The 17,772-nt window shown below is 36.4% G+C and overlaps 1 protein-coding gene across 3 annotated transcripts; it reads left to right on the forward strand.

The window, feature by feature from the left end:
- Nucleotides 1-3,797: 3,797 nt before the first annotated feature.
- Nucleotides 3,798-12,958, forward strand: LOC113072155 (myelin-associated glycoprotein). 3 transcript variants are annotated; one of them, XM_026245278.1, is made up of 11 exons: nt 3,798-3,932; nt 4,769-4,847; nt 5,028-5,396; nt 5,980-6,276; nt 6,358-6,615; nt 6,856-7,116; nt 7,901-8,209; nt 8,289-8,388; nt 9,355-9,457; nt 10,473-10,526; nt 10,847-12,958. In XM_026245278.1, exons 2-11 carry the CDS (start codon nt 4,799-4,801, stop codon nt 11,006-11,008), a joined length of 1,962 nt encoding a protein of 653 aa, XP_026101063.1. In that variant the 5' UTR covers nt 3,798-3,932; nt 4,769-4,798; the 3' UTR covers nt 11,009-12,958. The 3 variants fall into 3 exon arrangements, with proteins under 3 accessions (XP_026101063.1, XP_026101064.1, XP_026101065.1); XM_026245279.1 differs by lacking the exon at nt 10,473-10,526; XM_026245280.1 differs by lacking the exons at nt 9,355-9,457; nt 10,473-10,526.
- The last annotated feature ends 4,814 nt before the right edge of the window (nt 12,959-17,772 follow it).

A 17,772-nucleotide genomic window follows, 5' to 3' on the forward strand; every position in this document is an offset into this window, starting at 1 on the left:
TAATACAAAGAAAAACTATACACATTAAAAAAGACAGTTATACCAATACTTCCTCATCGAGGACTGATATCTCTCTTCAGTAAAGCTAGGAATTGACAACAACATTATAATATTATTATGTGAATCATCCAGCCAACAAATACATTCAGACATCAAATTTCTCATTAAAGCAGGGAATGATTGTACTCTTGCCTTACAGAATAAATCACTTGCACTTCTCCATCTTGTTTTTTTCCACCAGCATCCTCATACAGTCATTGCATGCAGGCTTACCCACAAAGGAGCAGTATAAAAAGAAGTACAATATGCTCTAAAAAGTTTTTCTTTACCTGATCTAAACACACATAACATTTTCTGACCAACATATTTGCTTGAGCATATAATTTGACATTACCTATACATATCATCATCATCATTACTCATTTCATTATTAATGATATGACTTAAATATTTTGCTTTAGTACATAGATTTAAAACTTGCCCTTATAAATTCAAATCTGAATGTATTGCACATCATATCTAGTCCCATAATCAGACATGTATTAAACAACTGTTGAAAACCAACACTTCTTGGGGAAAAAAAAACAAGAAGATCATCAGCATACATTTAGTGATTGATTGTGGTATTACCAAGCAGTCCTACAGTCACTTAATTCTTCTGACAATTCATTCATATAGACATTAAAAAGAGCTGGTGAAAGTAAACCTCCTTGCCGCACTCCATTACTTACTCTAAATGAATTTGAGGCACAATACCAAACTTTATCTGCACACTTTGATTAGTGCAATATGTCAAAATTCTTAATATGCTATTAGGTACGCCCTTTTTGTCTTAGTTACTGAACAACTTTTGATGATTAACTTTATTGAAAACTTTGGTAGCATCAATAAAGCCGATTATAACAGTGGAATTTTGTATTTTATGGAGCATATATACACAAATCAGAACTATGGTGAGAATTAAAACCAAATCTTGATACTACTGTCTGTGGTATCAAGATAAACATCTACTCGATCTAATATGAGTCACTCCAAAACCTTTGACACAACACTCGCTAAAGCAATTGGTGTATAGTTATCTATTGTTATTTAAATATTTTATTTTAAAGTAAAAAAAAAAAATCTTATTTTGAAGATTAGTATTGTTATTAAATACATTTTTTAAATCCATATTATATTTCTTTCATTTTTAAGATTTAAATGATGACTTTTTATTTATTATTATTTATTTAATAATAATAATAATAATAATAATAATAATAATAATAATAATAATAATTGTATAATTAAATTATTTTTAAATAAATAAATACATTATAATAATAATATTTTTATTTGTTACTACTTTAGTAGTAATAGCAAAAAAAATTGTCATATAGTTATACTTAGTATTTTATATATATATATATATATATATATATATATATATATATATATATATATATAAGCAGCCCATTTGTAGTACGAGACAGTACATCACGGTTCCAATACCACATGGTTTGGGATAATCAAAACTGCTGTTTAATATTAGACAGATTTGACTACACAAACTTTTCATTGAGAGAGGGATGCAGAAGCATAGAAAGGTCATTTAGCAGCTTTACTGATGTAAGACGTCATGTACCATGCAATTTAAGTGTGTTGGCATGTGCTATGCTATTCATGTGTGTGTGTGTTAATTTGGAGTTGACGCTTTACAGTGTGTGTGTTGTGGCGTGTGTGTGGGTTGCTATGGCATGTTGTACGTCTTGATGTCACACAGGCTCACTGTTGTGCATTCGTTCCACAAAGCCCCCCTTTTCAACTATGGGAGTCCCTGGGGCAACTGTCCATTATAAATAGTATTTTGGTTTAGATTGAATAATATTGATATACAAAATATTGCTAAAAACTTCAAATAAAATAAAATCCTGAGGACATGCACTGATTTTTTTTTTTTTTAAACAAATCTCTCATGCTTCACAAGCTTGCATTTATTTAATTAAAAATACCCCCCCTCCCAAAAAAAAAAAAAAACTGAATTTTTTTTTATTAAAATGTAAAATAACTGTTTATATTTGAACATAATTTAATTAAAAAAAAAAAAAAATTATGTAGGAAATAATATATTTCACAGATTTATCTCACAAGGTGAGTCATGTGAAGATGAATTCCAGCCGATTTACAGGATACAGCGTAGCCTACATGGAGTTGAAACCAGTCCAAACTCATACACAATGGTATCATCGGACCCCTAAAAACCATGAGAATCAGTGTGCCCCAAACAGGCTGGAACAAGAGGGTTTGACCAGGGTAGAGAGGAGGGATGTCATGGAGAGGAATGCACGATGTGGGCTAGAGAAGAAGAATGCACTGAGGGAAATGTCTGCATATTCAAGGCTGCCCACGGCACACATTTGTCCAGCTTATAGCTAAAAGTCTCCATCCTCTTCTCTCTCTATCTGTCTATCTCTGTCTCCCTCCCACTTTGTCATTTTGCCCCATTCCTGCACCTCTGAGGAAGGACGAAGAACAGGAGGACTTTGAGGAACCAGAGCCAGGAGCCGAGAGACCAGTCCTTCCCCTTCAGGAGAGCCCAAGAGTGGGATCTGGTATGAGGCAAGTGTCCTGGATGGTTCAAGGCTTGTTTGTGGATCATGAATGGTCTGTTTGTTTGGATTGGGAATTGCTTCATTCTTTTAAACACGTGCTGCCAGGGGTTTCATTTCCAAGCAACAGCAGTTTGCTGCCTCTTAGATCTTGTGTGATGGGCATATAAATTAGTTCTGTCTTTTTGGAACAGCTGGTGTCATTATAATTATTCGGTTATGATTAACAAGAATAAAAATGCTGCTTGGGATGTTTGTTTAATGAGCCATTTTCGGAAGGCTTCAATTGTTGCAATATGCACTGTAAAATATTGCCAGGATTGATAGCATTCAACAGTCATTATAAGAAAATACTGTTTCGTGTGTGTGTGTGTTTGTGAAATATTTCTGAAAAAAAAGAACAATATATTTTACATACAGAAAATGAAGCCTGGTTGTAAGACTGTTTTTAATGAATTTGTTTCTGCCATAACAAACAAAAACAAAAAAATGCTGTAAAAATTGTATTGCATTAGATATTGGGATGCTTATTGTTAGTAAGTAGTTGTTTTTGTTTTAAATCACCATAATGGTGTTTAATCTTGATTATTATTCAGGCCTATTATGGATTAATTTACTTTTAATAAACTGGTTGCCTAGCGGTAAATAAATTAAACTAAAAGTAAATAAATTACAGTTGTGTGGGGGGCAAACTGGACCGTTTTTATATATTAAGACCTTAAAGTGTAGGATACCTTTAAGTTGCATTGCCAGTCCTCTGTCATCTCGTAAAATTAATTGGTTCAATAACTGCGTCAAACTCGTTAACTATCAGGGGTATCTTTCTAATATAATAATCTTGGAGATTGCAAAAACAATCCATTTATCAGCCACCATCTGTAGTCCCCGTCTGCTCTGAAGTCTTCAGGGGATATGCGCGCGCGTTTGTAAAGCGCGCACACACACCACTGACAAGCGCGCGAATAAAGTCAACAGAGGCATCTGGGCAAGTATAGGGGTGACGCTGTGTGAGTGTGGATGAATGTGCTATGAACAGTGCTTTCTGTATGCGCGCCAAACACGCAAGGGTTGACGTCGTACACTCATAAGGAGCAATTCTCTTCTCCTACACACTGTGTGTGTGAGTCTGTCTGAGAAAGTTTGTCTGTGTGGTTTAAGAGAGCTAATGTTGCTTCTTGATACTGATGTAATTTCTCTGTTGTTTTAAGACAAATCAGAAGAGAAGCTGAGTTGATGTGTTGTGAGAGAACGCCCCCTTGTTTGTGAGGGAAGAACTGCATTGTTCACCATTGGAGAGGGAATTCAAGTTGGTTGTGGTTCAGCACACTCTGCCAGCAGTTCAAGGTATTCCCTAAAACAAAGACAAATAAACATTACAAAAGATATAGATATAAGATAGATTAGAACTCTCTCTCTTAATGAAACACATCATGGAGTACTAAAATAAACCTGTTTACCTTCTTCTGATGATCACAACACAAGGGGGGACTTACAGTACTGGACTTCTATAACAATTATTTTGTCAATAATCCACCACCCAAGCTCCACCTCTGTTTTCTAATATTTATGTCATAGAATAGGGTGAGTCCTTCAGAAACATGTCCAGGTCACTTTTCACCCTAAAATAAAATTTAAAAAAAGAAAAGAAAATTAATATTTTGCCTAAACAGTTGTTGTACCATAGTTTTTTTTTTAAATTCTCATTATTGTAATTCTGCATAGATGTATCTGCGTATTTCCATTTTTTTAATCATTGTTCGTAAAGTCTCATTACTATAATATAAAAAAAGAAATGAACATTTTCTTGATTTAAATAAGCATACATTTTAAGGAAGCACAAGTCCTTTAGTGCTAGAATAAACTTAAAAAAAATAAAATAATAATAATTATATATATATATATATATATATATATATATATATATATATATATATATATATATACACACACACATACATTTTCTGGGGTGAAATATGTCCAAACAAGTTAAATCATGTGAACTTTGTGTAAGAAAAAACACTACACATCAAAGCATATAGTATATACAGGCAAAACAAGTTTTACACAAGGCTCATGTCATATCATGAACCGACACTCCTTTTCTCCCCATTTCTTGAGAAGTGCAACTGTGTTAGTAGAGTCTGTTTGTTTTGCTGATGCATGTGTTGATTTTGTAACAGAGGTCTATGGTCCAGAGTTAAACTGAGACCATGAAGGGCTTGGAGCTGCTGCTGTTGCCTCTGCTGCTTATTCTGAAAGGTAACAACTTCTGAAACGAATATGCTGTTTCTGTGGATCCTTTGGTTAATGCTGCTGAGATACTATGGTGCATGTTCAAAAACACGGTGTCACTATAGTACTCATCCAAGAGACATGGTAATACAATGGTTTTATTTTATTAACTAAATTACCTGCTCTCTTTTCACTTTCTCTGAACAGATGTAAGTGCTCAGTGGAATGTGTGGATGCCCAAAGACATTTCAGCCATGACAAACTCCTGTGTGGTTATACCCTGTTCATTCACATACCCCTCTGGCATCAGGCCTTACAGAGGGATCCATGGGATCTGGTATTTCGGCCACCCCTACCCCCAGCTTTTCCCCCCAGTGGTGTATAAGTCACGCACAGATATTGTTCATGAAAGTTACAGTGGACGGACCAAGCTCCTTGGTGACTTAATGCAAAAAAACTGCACTCTGCTGATAAATAATGTTGGCGTGGAACATTCTGGGAGGTATTACTTCAGGGCAGACCTGGGTGGTGCAAACATCTACACTTATCCTGACTTCTCACACCTACAGGTGTTGGGTAAGGCCATTTTTTAATTATTCGATTTTGATGTGTCTCCAATTAATAATATTTAATGATTTTTTTTTTCATCATTTACTTACCCTCACCTTTATTCTAAAACTTTATGATTTTCTTTCATCTGTGAAACTTAAAATAAGATAATGTGAAAAATTTTGTGTTCCACAGAAGAAAGAAATTCGTAAAGGTTTATAATGACAGGAGGGTGAGTAATCGAGTAAGAATAAGAAAAAGAAAATAATTCTAAGTTTGCAGTGTGGTTACTAAAACATTGATAGGCTAGCATTTGAAGTCAACATGAAACGCATTTGGTCTAGCATTTGAAGTCAACATTTCAACCACAATCGATTTACTTTCATAGTAAGATGTATTTCTGGATCAAACAGCATATTTAATATGTAGGGCGGGACTTTGGATTGTGGAAAGGAGGTATTCTGTAGAAAAATTGAGCCAGACCTGAATGCAAATTTGTTAATACATTGAATAAATAGCTATTTTGCTTGATGAAAAATGCAAATTAAAACCAAAAATGCATATTAGAAATTGAGAAAAATTTGACTTTAAATATCTCTTCCTTCTCTAGATCAGCCCAATATCGATGTTCCAGAGGAGATTGTTAGTGACCAAAGCCTGGACTTGACCTGTTATGTCCCAGACAATTGTCCAGACATGAGTCCACAAATCCACTGGATATACACAGACTACCTGCCTGACCCTGTTTTCACCCCTGACAATGTTGAGGACAGCAACACCGCGGTACTGTCCAGCACCCTCACCTTCACACCCAAACCCATGCACAATGGCCAGCGGCTGGGCTGCCGGGTGCACTACGAAAACAACACCTTCGTCTACGAACGCCTCATTTCACTGGACATCAAGTGTGAGTTCCACCAAATCACTATTTTATGACTGCATGTTAATCACAGAGACAATATGTACTGACTTATCCTCGTATCTGTAGATGCTCCTCGAACTGTGTGGGTAAATGTGTCTCAAGAGGTAATGGAGGGAAGCTCGGTGGTCCTGCACTGTGATGTGGACAGTAATCCAGCCCCCACAATAACCTGGTATTTTGGAGACCAAGAGCTGATGTCAGAAGTTGCGTCAAACTCTTCACTGTCTTTGGATAACCTGACCCCAGAGGTGGAAGGTGTCTATACCTGCGTTGGTGACAATGGCTATGGCAGCATGAACACATCCATGTATCTGGCAGTAAATTGTAAGTAAAACTTCATGTTCTCTTGTGTATTGCAGCATTAACCATTTAACGCTACTGTAAGCTATACTTCAGGGAGTGGGAGTGTTTTTGGAAGCAGCCACTGGCAATAGTTTTAGCATTTTTTGATTCAGTGTTGTGTAAATACATTGTATGTTAGCATAAGTGACATGCTAAAATTTCATTATCCATCTGGACATTCTTCATTTCCTCATTCTTCTTTATTTCCTCTCAAACTGGAAGATCCTCCACGGGAGCCATGGATAAATGAATCTCTAACGTTGCTGGAAGGATCTTCAGTTTCCCTACAGTGCATCAGCAAAGGAAACCCAATGCCCACGTTGACCTGGCTGAAGGATGGGGAACTGGTGGGCACCATTACAGCAGAAGAGAGATCCATTCTTGAGCTGCACGAGATCACACCGCAGGCTCACGGAGTCTACCACTGTCTAGCGGAGAATGAACACGGACGGGCCAGCAACTCATTTAACATTACGGTAGAATGTAAGTCACTGGAAAAGACTGAAAAGTTAAGAAACTTGTTTTCTCCAAAGCAAAGTTGGTTTTGGCTTGTGTTCAACCTGTGTGAAGCCTTAAAGGGATGGTTTACACAAACATTTCAATTTTGTCATTAATTACTCACCCTCAAATTGTTCCAAACCCATAAGACCTTAGTTCGTCTTAATAACACAAACTAAGATATTTTTGATGAAATCCGAGAGCTTTTTGGCACTGTATAGAAAGCTGCACAACTACAAAGGTCAAGGCCTAGAAAGGTATAAGGACACTGATTAAAAAAAGTACATGTGATAGCTGTAGTTCAACTTTAATTTTACAAAGATACGGAAACACGTTTTTTGTGCACAGAAAATAAAAATAACCTCATTCAGCACCACAGGTATGATCACATTTGTCAAACCTGCAGACACCTGCCTAGGAGATTCTAGTGATCTTGAAGGTCTTGATTAGCTGGTTCAGGTGTTTAAACTCTGCAGGACAGTGGCCCTCCAGGAACTCGATTTGACACCTCTTGGATAGATGAATGTAGAATAGTTGAAGTTAGAGATGACAATGTTGCAGTAATCAAGTCCAGACTGGGACTTCAGTCCGTCTAATGTCCAAGACCCTATTTTCTATGGCTGAAGGGTCCAAGTCCAGGTTCAAATGCTCCTCAATAAATGGTCTTGGACATGAGATGGATTAGAGTGTCATGCGACTGACTTGAGTTGTAGCAGTGTGACAACATTGATAGATATGCTTTTTGACTATTTCTGCTTAATTTTCCCAGTTGCCCCCATCCTCCTTGACGACTCTAAGTGCACTATAGTCCGTGAGGGCGTTCAGTGTGTGTGCATTGCATCGGGAAACCCTGAGCCTGTGATAGAATTCTACCTGCCTGACCTCAACATCACCATCAACAACTCCAACAGCCTGTTTAACTACCGCACATACTCAGACGGGTACACGTCCACTGGGATCATCAAGCTTCAGGACAAGGGTGAAAGGGGGACCAATGGTGATACTGGTGTCCATGTTCACTGCGGCATCAGCAACATCTACGGCTCCGAGTCCATCCGCTTGGAACTGCAGCAGGAGAGTAAGTAGACCTTTACTGAAACCACATTTTCATCTGTTAACTTTGATGCATCATCAATGAACTCTACACATTTTTTCAGAGAAGTTCATGATGGCTGTCATAGTGGGGACTATCGGAGGTGTGGCAGTCATCGCCTTCATCATCGCAGCTGTGAGATACGTGGGTCAGAATAATAAAAAGTGAGTATCCTTCACCAGAAAGACTGGGAGAAGAACATTTAGGTGGAGTTTGTGGGTTGGGACTGGGGTTTGTAGGTATCAAAACACCCAAGCCTAGTCATCCATGTTCAGTTTTTTTTTTTTTTTTGGCATTTGGTTTTCAAACCATAACCCACTCACAGATGATCCAATTTGATTGCTTAGTAGGATGGTAAACATGCCACATTGTGCATGAAACTGCAGACTAACAAATCTATTGCAGGTTCAATTGCCCCATGCCATTGCTTTCCAGCCGCAAATCCACTGAGCTCTGCAGCAAACACCCTGCTCCTATCTAATTTTGCAAGACAAAATAAAACGTCCCATTGGAAATCCAAACGAAACAACCCAAAACTTGACACTGTGGCACAATGCCAGTTTTATTTAAGGGGTTGCAATGATCCCCTTGTGTTAAAATGGATGCCCAGGCTTAAAGGGAATAGTTGACCTAAAAATAAAAATTCTGTATTTTACTCACCATATGTTTTTTTTTCTTCTGAAGGAACACAAGCAAAAATATGTTGCTGAATGTTTAAGCAGTTCTTTTCCATACAATGTAAAAGAACAAGGTCTGTAAACCACTGAAAGATATAAAAAGGTATTACATAAAAATTAAAAAAAAAATATTCATTGGTTTTTCAAGTCTTGTGACCAATGTTCATTGAAATCGATTGACCCCAGTCTTCATTCATTAGATTGAAAAGAGCAGCTCAGACTCAAAGAATTGTATGGAAAAGAGCAGCTAAAACATTCTGTAAAATGTCTTGGTTTGGGTTCCACTGAAGAAAGTAAGTCATACTGTTTTGCAACGCCATGAGGATGAGTTATTTTAATGACAGAAGTTCGATTTTTGGTTCAACTATCCCTTTAAAGTGTTGCCGCAAACCAGTTAGTTTACAGTATGGTTGAGTGTGAGACAGAGTTTGATTCTCTGACTCCACCCCCCAGAGAGAATGGTAACCCTGGGCAGGACGTGGGATCTAAAGTGGAGAATCCCTCAATGTTCTACAGCGCAGTCAAGAAGGACAAACAGAGTCTCAGGAAAAAAGTGGTGAGATATTAAGATAATGAATTGATCACCTACACCGTATATAGTACTTGCACACACAGTGATAATACAAAATAAAAATGTGCACACCGTATAATAAAATAATCAACATTATTTGGTCTTTTTCATGCATATTTGTGGCAAATTATATTATATACTGGCACTTCTCTAGTTGTAATTAGCTTTCCACACTTAGCTTTAGCATTAAAACAATCAGGAACCACATATTAAAAATAATCATCTATTATTCCTACATACTCTACTGAATTTTTAGATAATGATTTAAAGGGATAGTTCACAAAAATGAAAATTCTGTCATTAATCACACAATCTCATGTCATTCCAAAATCGTAAGACCTTTGTTCATCTTGGTCTTAAGGATTTGGAAAGACATGAGGCGGAGTAAATTAATGACAGAATTCTTATTTTTGAGTGAACTAACCCTTTAAAGATGGAAACGTCTGCTACCATCAGAATGGTATGCTAGCTCACTACTCACTTAATATTGCACATTATACACTATATGCTAAAATTTAAAAAATAAAAATAGTAAGTGCAAGCAAGGCACTATTTCTCAACTTTATGCTACATTGTTGTGACCTGACCTCATCATGTTGCATCCGGGTAATATCCAATTATCATCTTGTAAATGGGATGTTATTTTCAATTCTTTATCAAATTTTGTGGATAAATGTCTTAGAAGTCAAATCAAACCATTAATTAATAAAGAGTTGGCTGAAAACTAATAGTTACACTAGAAATGGAAGGCCAAGTGAAACATTGTGCATTGTAGGATACAGTATGATCTGTGATCTGCATAGTCTATGGCAAAACAAACTGGATATATATTCCATATGCTATTTTGAATATAGGCACTGTCACAAAGCTAAGTGTGGATGGTACGTCACAACTGAGGGTTCCAGTGTAGGCCTATGCTTAGAGCATTTCCTGACCACTATTCTCTCCTCTTTCATTGCTTTCTATGCATTCTTTGTCTCTTTTTCTTCCCCTAACATAGCTTAAGACTGAGCTCCTGGGCTCAAAGTTTAACTCCATCCTAGAGGAAGGCACGGTAAGGCTGAAATTTAAGATGAGCATGTAAACAAATGGGTGGAGGTGAAATAAACAAGCACTAGACAAGAAAAGCAAAAGAAATTGAGAAAATATTCAGTTATTACAAAAATGATTTAGATTTATTTCTGTTTTAACAATGCTGTTCACTGCTGCCTGGAATCTAATAGTTCACGCGCTGGCTAACTCATTCTGTTTAGAGGCTAATTGCTAACAGTGCTTTTTAATGTCTTGTTAAGGACTTGTATTTGACATGACCAAAGTTTTCCTGCTCTGCCTCCAAATATTGTGCTTAAATATTTCCCTAAATGATTTTTACAGGGAGACGACAGTGATTACCAATCTGTTGGCCCAATGGCAGACATGGAGAGGCAAGAGCTGAATTACGCCGCACTAGAGTTTCTTCATGGACGACACCGGGAGGGAGGCTTCAGGAGGGCTGATGGTGACGGCAGCGACTACACTGAAATTAAGGCCAAATGAACCGCGATTCTTCCCTGATGCCTCGGCCAAACAGGACACAGTGGCCACTAGGGCCTAATAATTCCACAGATTTCCCATTTCACCCATGTTACATGTGGCCTTTTCAGGGGACAGCTGTCTCGAACAGTTAGCAGACAATGTGTCACAGGTTGTTTTAGATTGCATTCTCTTAGGCTCTGAGATTCTGGGAATCATATTATCCAATATAAGTCAAATATACTGTACAATAGAGTTTCTTTATGTATTTATCTATGTTTTTGGTTATTTATACCCATTCTTGACTGTAACCATAACAGATATTTTGTCTCTCAATCAGATATGGGAGTATCTGTAGTAATCTCCTGACTTAAAAGACAAAACTTTCCAAAAGGACGTTTTTTTCCCCCCAAGTGTTACAGTGGAGCTTATAGTTTGAAGCAAGCTTGCGGGAAATGGTATGGTTTGCAGGTGAGTCTCAGTCACTAGTGGTCCTTCTCACTGTGTCCGCTGTAAGTCGAAGCATCAGGGAACGAGGCGCTATGTGTGCCTCGACATAATGTATAAGCACTATCCCATCTCTGGGTTTGTCTGGAAGGACTAACACTCTCTTAAATACAGCGGTTGTTTCAGTCTTTTTCTAAGTGTACCAGTCTAAATGCACATTTCAATATTCATCCGCTGATACTTTTATCACATGCCCAGAATTGATTGTTAAAGGAATAGTTCACCTAAAAAATTTCAATTCACCGAACAAATCCTGCGTATAGCAAGAATCTTTATTTAGTTCTAATAAAAGTACCACAAAAAACTTCACGGTGTTCAGTATTCCTAGAGTTCTAAAGCCATTGTTGACATTAGTGATGGCAAAACATCTGAATGCGATGCGATTTTGTTTTAATTTCAGACTCAAAATTTTAAATACTGAGTTGTACAGACTACTTTTATGGTGCATTTATGATGTTTTTGTTCTTTTTAGTGATCATTTGTTCCTTATGGGTTTGGAAGAAAATGAGGGTGAGTGTTAATTTTTAGGTGAGCTGTACCTTTAAGTCGATACTGGTTTTTTTTTTTTTTACTTTAAATTTATACTTTATCTTCATTTATTTGTATTTGTAAATTAAAACAGGCCAGTAACTGAATTCAAAACTGGTTTATTGAAAGGTTGCTGGATTTTGTTTGTCCCAACTACTTTGTACCCTTTTATTCAGACATATATTTGTTTTAAATATGTTTCAAATACATTTAAATCACCCTGATAATAATTCGGTCAATCCGATGTAGTATATGATAATGCCTGATGGTCATCCCTGCCCTGGTAAAACTCTGCAATCTAATATGGTTTAGCTGATTTGATATAAACAGAAATTCATATTAAATATTGTATTGTTGTAGCTCATCCTTTGAAACTGATTTAGAAATAATTGCCATTTGGAACATATAGGAGGGTATCACTTTGCCTAAGATGCTTGGAATAAATGTAATGTTTTAATGTAATCATGTAATCCTCTGGTAAGGTTGTGACGATAGATGTTTGTTAGATGGTCAGTATATGCAATTAGCCTTTGAAATGCAATTTGACTAACAGATTAATGAGACATTATTATATTAAATTAATTGCATCTTACATTTATTAAGCATTCAAGGCACCTTGGTAGGATACCAACATATGTAAATACTCTGCATGATACACAGTTCTGTGTTGTGAACCTTTGACCACACAACGAGAACATACATTGTGCAACAATGGTGTATATTTAGCAGGAAGTAACACGCAAAATGACATTATATGTGCAACACAGACAGTCCATGTTGGAAGATATATACTCAGATATTTATTTGTAAGCAAACAGATTTGGGGGCGCATTTGTAGGTCAAAGCTAATTTTTCATTTTGAGTGTTGTAAAGTATATTTGTATGTATCTGAATGTGTGATGGCAATAATAATGAACAAAGTAATGTTGTTTCCTTATTGACAACATAATGCAAAACAGAAAACCTCCAAACATTATTTAAATAATAATTTACATGATGTTCTTTGCTTGCTTTCTTTTTGTTTAATAAAAGTCTCCAGCCTTCTTTAAAAGTGAAACAACAAATAAAGTAAACAAAATGATAAACAGGTTTATTCGCTTTATTCGTATATTTTCTTGAAGAAACTGCTTTTCCAGATTTTTTTTTTTTTTGAATAAAGAAAAAACATTTTCATAAAAATAATCTGTGTGTATTATAATGCAAGTTGACGGAAGTTAAAATGTTAGTAAAACCAAAAATTAAAATTAGCCCATGATTTACTCATCATTAAGGCATCCTTGGTCTATATGACTTTTTTCTTTCAGACGAATCCAGTCAAAGTTATGTAAAAAATTGTCAATAAATTTTAAGTCATAAAAACTAGAATATTATGTAAGATGCGTTATTGTTGGTGGTGAAATTATTACAGACATTAAAACATGTTAAGTCAACAGTCAAAAAAGTTTCACCGGATTATTAAAGTTATGCACTGGCTTCATCTTGGGCTTTTTTATTTTTTCTGTGCCAGACTATGTTGATTTATTTTCCCAGACATAGCCTAATCGCTCATTAATTATGTTGATTGTTTGTATATACAGTCGTGGCCAAAAGTTTTGAGAATTACATAAATATTAGTTTCCAAAAAGTTTGCTGCTAAACTGCTTTTAGATCTTTGTTTCAGTTGTTTCTGTGATGTACTGAAATATAATTACAAGCACTTCATACGTTCGACGATTACATGACATTTATGCAAAGAGTCAGTATTTGCAGTGTTGGCCCTTCTTTTTCAGGACCTCTGCAATTCGACTGGGCATGCTCTCAATCAACTTCTGGGCCAAATCCTGACTGATAGCAACCCATTCTTTCATAATCACTTCTTGGAGTTTTCAGAATTAGTGGGTTTTTGTTTGTCCACCTGCCTATTGATAAGTGACCACAAGTTCTCAATGGGATTAAGATCTGGGCGGTTTCCAGACCATGGACCCAAAATTTCAACATTCCGGTCCCCGAGCCACTAAGTTATCACTTTTGCCTAATGGCACGGTGCTCCATCGTGCTGGAAAATGCATTGTTCTTCACCAAACTGTTGTTGAAAAAAGTTGCTGTTGGAGGGTGTTTTGGTACAATTCTTTATTCATGGCTGTGTTTTTGGGAAGAATTGTGAGTGAGCCCACTTCCTTGGATGAGAAGCAACCCCACACATGAATGGTGCCAGGATGCTTTACTGTTGGCATGACACAGGACTGATGGTAGCGCTCACCTTTTCTTCTCCGGAAAAGCCTTTTTCCAGATGCCCCAAACAATCGAAAAAGGGCTTCATCGGAGAATATGACTTTGCCCCAGTCCTCAGCAGTCCATTCACTATACTTTCTGCAGAAGATCAATCTGTGCCTGATGTTTTTTTTGGAGAGAAGTGGCTTCTTTGCTGACCGTCTTGACACCAGGCCATCTTCCAAAAGTCTTGGCCTCACTGTGCGTGCAGATGTGCTCACACCTGCCTGCTGCCATTCCTGAGCAAGCTCTGCACTGGTGGCACTCCGATCCCGCAGCTGAATTCTCTTTAGGAGACGATCCTGGCGATTGCTGAAATTTTTTGGGACACCCTGAAGCCTTCTTTACAAGAACTGAACCTCTTTCCTTGAAGTTCTTGATGATCCTATAAATTGTTGATTTAGGTGCAATCTTAGTAGCCACAATATCCTTTCCTGGGAAGCCATTTTTATGCAAAGCAAAGATGGCTGCACGTGTTTCTTTGCAGGTCACCATGGTTAATGGAAGAACAATGATTTCAAGCATCACCCTCCTTTTAACATGTCAAGTCTGCCATTCTAACCCAATCAGCCTGACATAATGATCTCCAGCCTTGTGCTCGTCAACATTCCCACCTGAGTTAACAAGACGATTACTGAAATCGGATGATTTCACTGCCCCGGTAGTGCTTATTGTCATGAGATCAGACCAATCAGATAAGAGTAAATGGAGAGTCAGTGAGAGCCTCATGTGATTGGCTACAAGAAGGTGGTGGACCCGCCCTCTCCCTGAGTCCCTCACACTTGCAAACCTCTGTTAGTGAGAGAATCGTGCCAAAATTATAAGCTCAGAGAAAGACGGAGCTGTACATATCGGTTTGTTTCGGGAACTTTTTGCCCCCACGTCATTTTTGCCCCCACAACATGTCATTTAGACATTTGCAACAGTACGTTTTTTTTTTTTTCCACACAGACTGGTTCTACGCAGTTGATGCAATTAACACCTTTACAAAGCTTATCTTGTGCATGAAAATTTAATTTACGCTTACAGTTTTATGTACACTTCCACAACTCCTTCCCTGCATATGCAAATCTATTTGACATTAAATTACCTTCATAATACAAATATGTGTTTTAGTAGCTTTTAGGATGAGAAATGTGAGAAGAATTTGTTGGAAAAACAATTCAAATGGAATAATCAAGAAATAAGATCAAAGTCAGAACTCACATGAAAGCTCACTGTTTGTCATCATAATGACAGTCAAGATGAACAGCATTTGCAACATCTTCGACTAATGTGCTGAAACAGAAACAATCACTGGAAACCAGGTTTGTTAATACTGTAGCACGAATATGACAGTAAGTAGGTATACTAAATTTTTTTATATGACATTCTAATGAAGTATTTAGATATTAACACTTTTAAGGAAGGAATAATAGAAAAAACATGATTTTTATTTATAAAACCGTTGTTGAGAGATGTTGAAATAAATTGGTTACCCACTGTTTGAAGAGCTCAAAAACTCTGATGTGACAGCAGTTTTAATTCTGATCAGATTGGTGCTGTTTTTCGTGCTCTTCATCTGTTTCTAATTTCAAAAACTCATCATTGCACAACATTGTTGCCAAATATTTGGATTATATCAACAATGCTCAGTGTTGAAAAGTTTACTTTGCAAATGTAATAGGTTACAGATTACAAGTTACCCTATTTAAAATGTATAAGTAGTAAAAAAAAATTTTATTACTTTTTTAAATTAATGTAACTGGTTACTTTTTGATTACTTTTCTAACTTTGTAATGAATGTTTATTTACAACTGTTAATCATTTTCAAAGATTTACACCATGCAGGTTTAACCTTACAGTGCTCCACACGGTCATACTTTCCAAATCCTTATCACTTGATTTAAGATGATCAAATTTGAACACATCCACCACAGAATCAGACTTTAGTACTGCCTTTTAGTTTGAGATTGATGTGAAGTTCAATGCAGAATTAAAATCATAAGAAACTGCTTACTGATACTGTTTTTGAAATCAAATCTTTGCATAACCACAGCATCTAACAATGGTTTGAATGGTAATAAATAATAATAAATAAAAGCATATACATCAACTCAAATACGGTTATCTAATAAGCATACATCATATTCTGTGAAAAGGTGTCTTTTCGAAACATTGCTGTCACTTTGTAAATGATATGAAGATAGTTTCCTAAAAACATGTAAAATGCTCATGAAGTGACTCAGAGCAGTTCTAGAGATAATGTTTATGTGTTTATGTACTCATATACTGAGGCAGCAGAGACTGAAAACACTGCTAGCATCAGTATATGTGTAGTAAATTAAACTGCAAATCTGCGCCATTAATTTCCATGAGGGGTGGACTGAGAAAGAATTTCAGACTGGGAAATATCTAATTCATACAAACTTTGAAACATGGACAACCCTATATTTTTTGTAATGCCTGATGGTCATCCCTGCTCCGGTAAAACTCTGCATAGAAAGTCAGATTACCCCTTAAAATGCAATTTGACTAACAGATTAATGAGACATTATTATATTAAATTAATTTCATCTTACATTTATTAAGCATCCAAGGCACCTTGGTAGGATACCAACATATGTAAATACTCTGCATGATACACAGTTCTGTGTTGTGAACCTTTGACCACACAACGAGAACATACATTGTGCAACAATGGTGTATATTTTGCAGGAAGTCACACGCAAAATGACATTATATGTGCAACACAGACAGTCCATGTTGGAAGATATATACTCAGATATTTATTTGTAAGCAAACAGATTTGGGGGCGCATTTGAAGGTCAAACCCTTATTTTTCACTTGTTGCAAAGAATATTTTTGTTTTATCAGACTGTGTGATGGCATTAATAATGAACAAAGAAATTCATTACTGACAACATAATGCAAACCAGAAAACCTCCAAACTTTATTTAAATAATAATTTACATGATGTTCTTTGCCTGCTTTCTTTTTGTTTAATAAAAGTCTTCAGCCTCAAATAAAAACAACAAATAAAGTAAACGAAATGATAAACTGTTTATTTGGTTTATTCGTACATGTTCTTGGAGAAACTGCTTTACCAGAATATTTATACAGAAAAAGCATTTTTAGGAATAAAAAAACAGACAAACATTTTCATAAAAATATACTGTGTGCATCATAATGCAAGTTGACAGATCCCTCAAAGTGTTTGTTTAACCAAAAATGAAAATTAGCCCATGATTTACTCATGCTTAAGGCATCCTAGGTCTATATTACTTTCTTCTTTCAGGCGAATCCAGTCGAAGTTGTAAAAAATTGTCCTGGGTCTTCCAAGCTTTGTAATGGCAGTGAATGGGTGTTTTCATTTGACAGTCCATAAAGAAGTCCAATGAAGTGCACCAATCCATACTAAATAGTGGCACACGGCTCTGGGGGCTGAATAAAGGCCTCCTGTAGCAAATAGGTGTGTTTTTGTAAGAAAAATATCCATAAGTAAAATGTTAGAAACTGTGTTC

This window comes from Carassius auratus, unplaced genomic scaffold, assembly GCF_003368295.1.
Source record: "Carassius auratus strain Wakin unplaced genomic scaffold, ASM336829v1 scaf_tig00008571, whole genome shotgun sequence".
NCBI classification, from domain to species: Eukaryota; Metazoa; Chordata; class Actinopteri; order Cypriniformes; family Cyprinidae; genus Carassius; species Carassius auratus.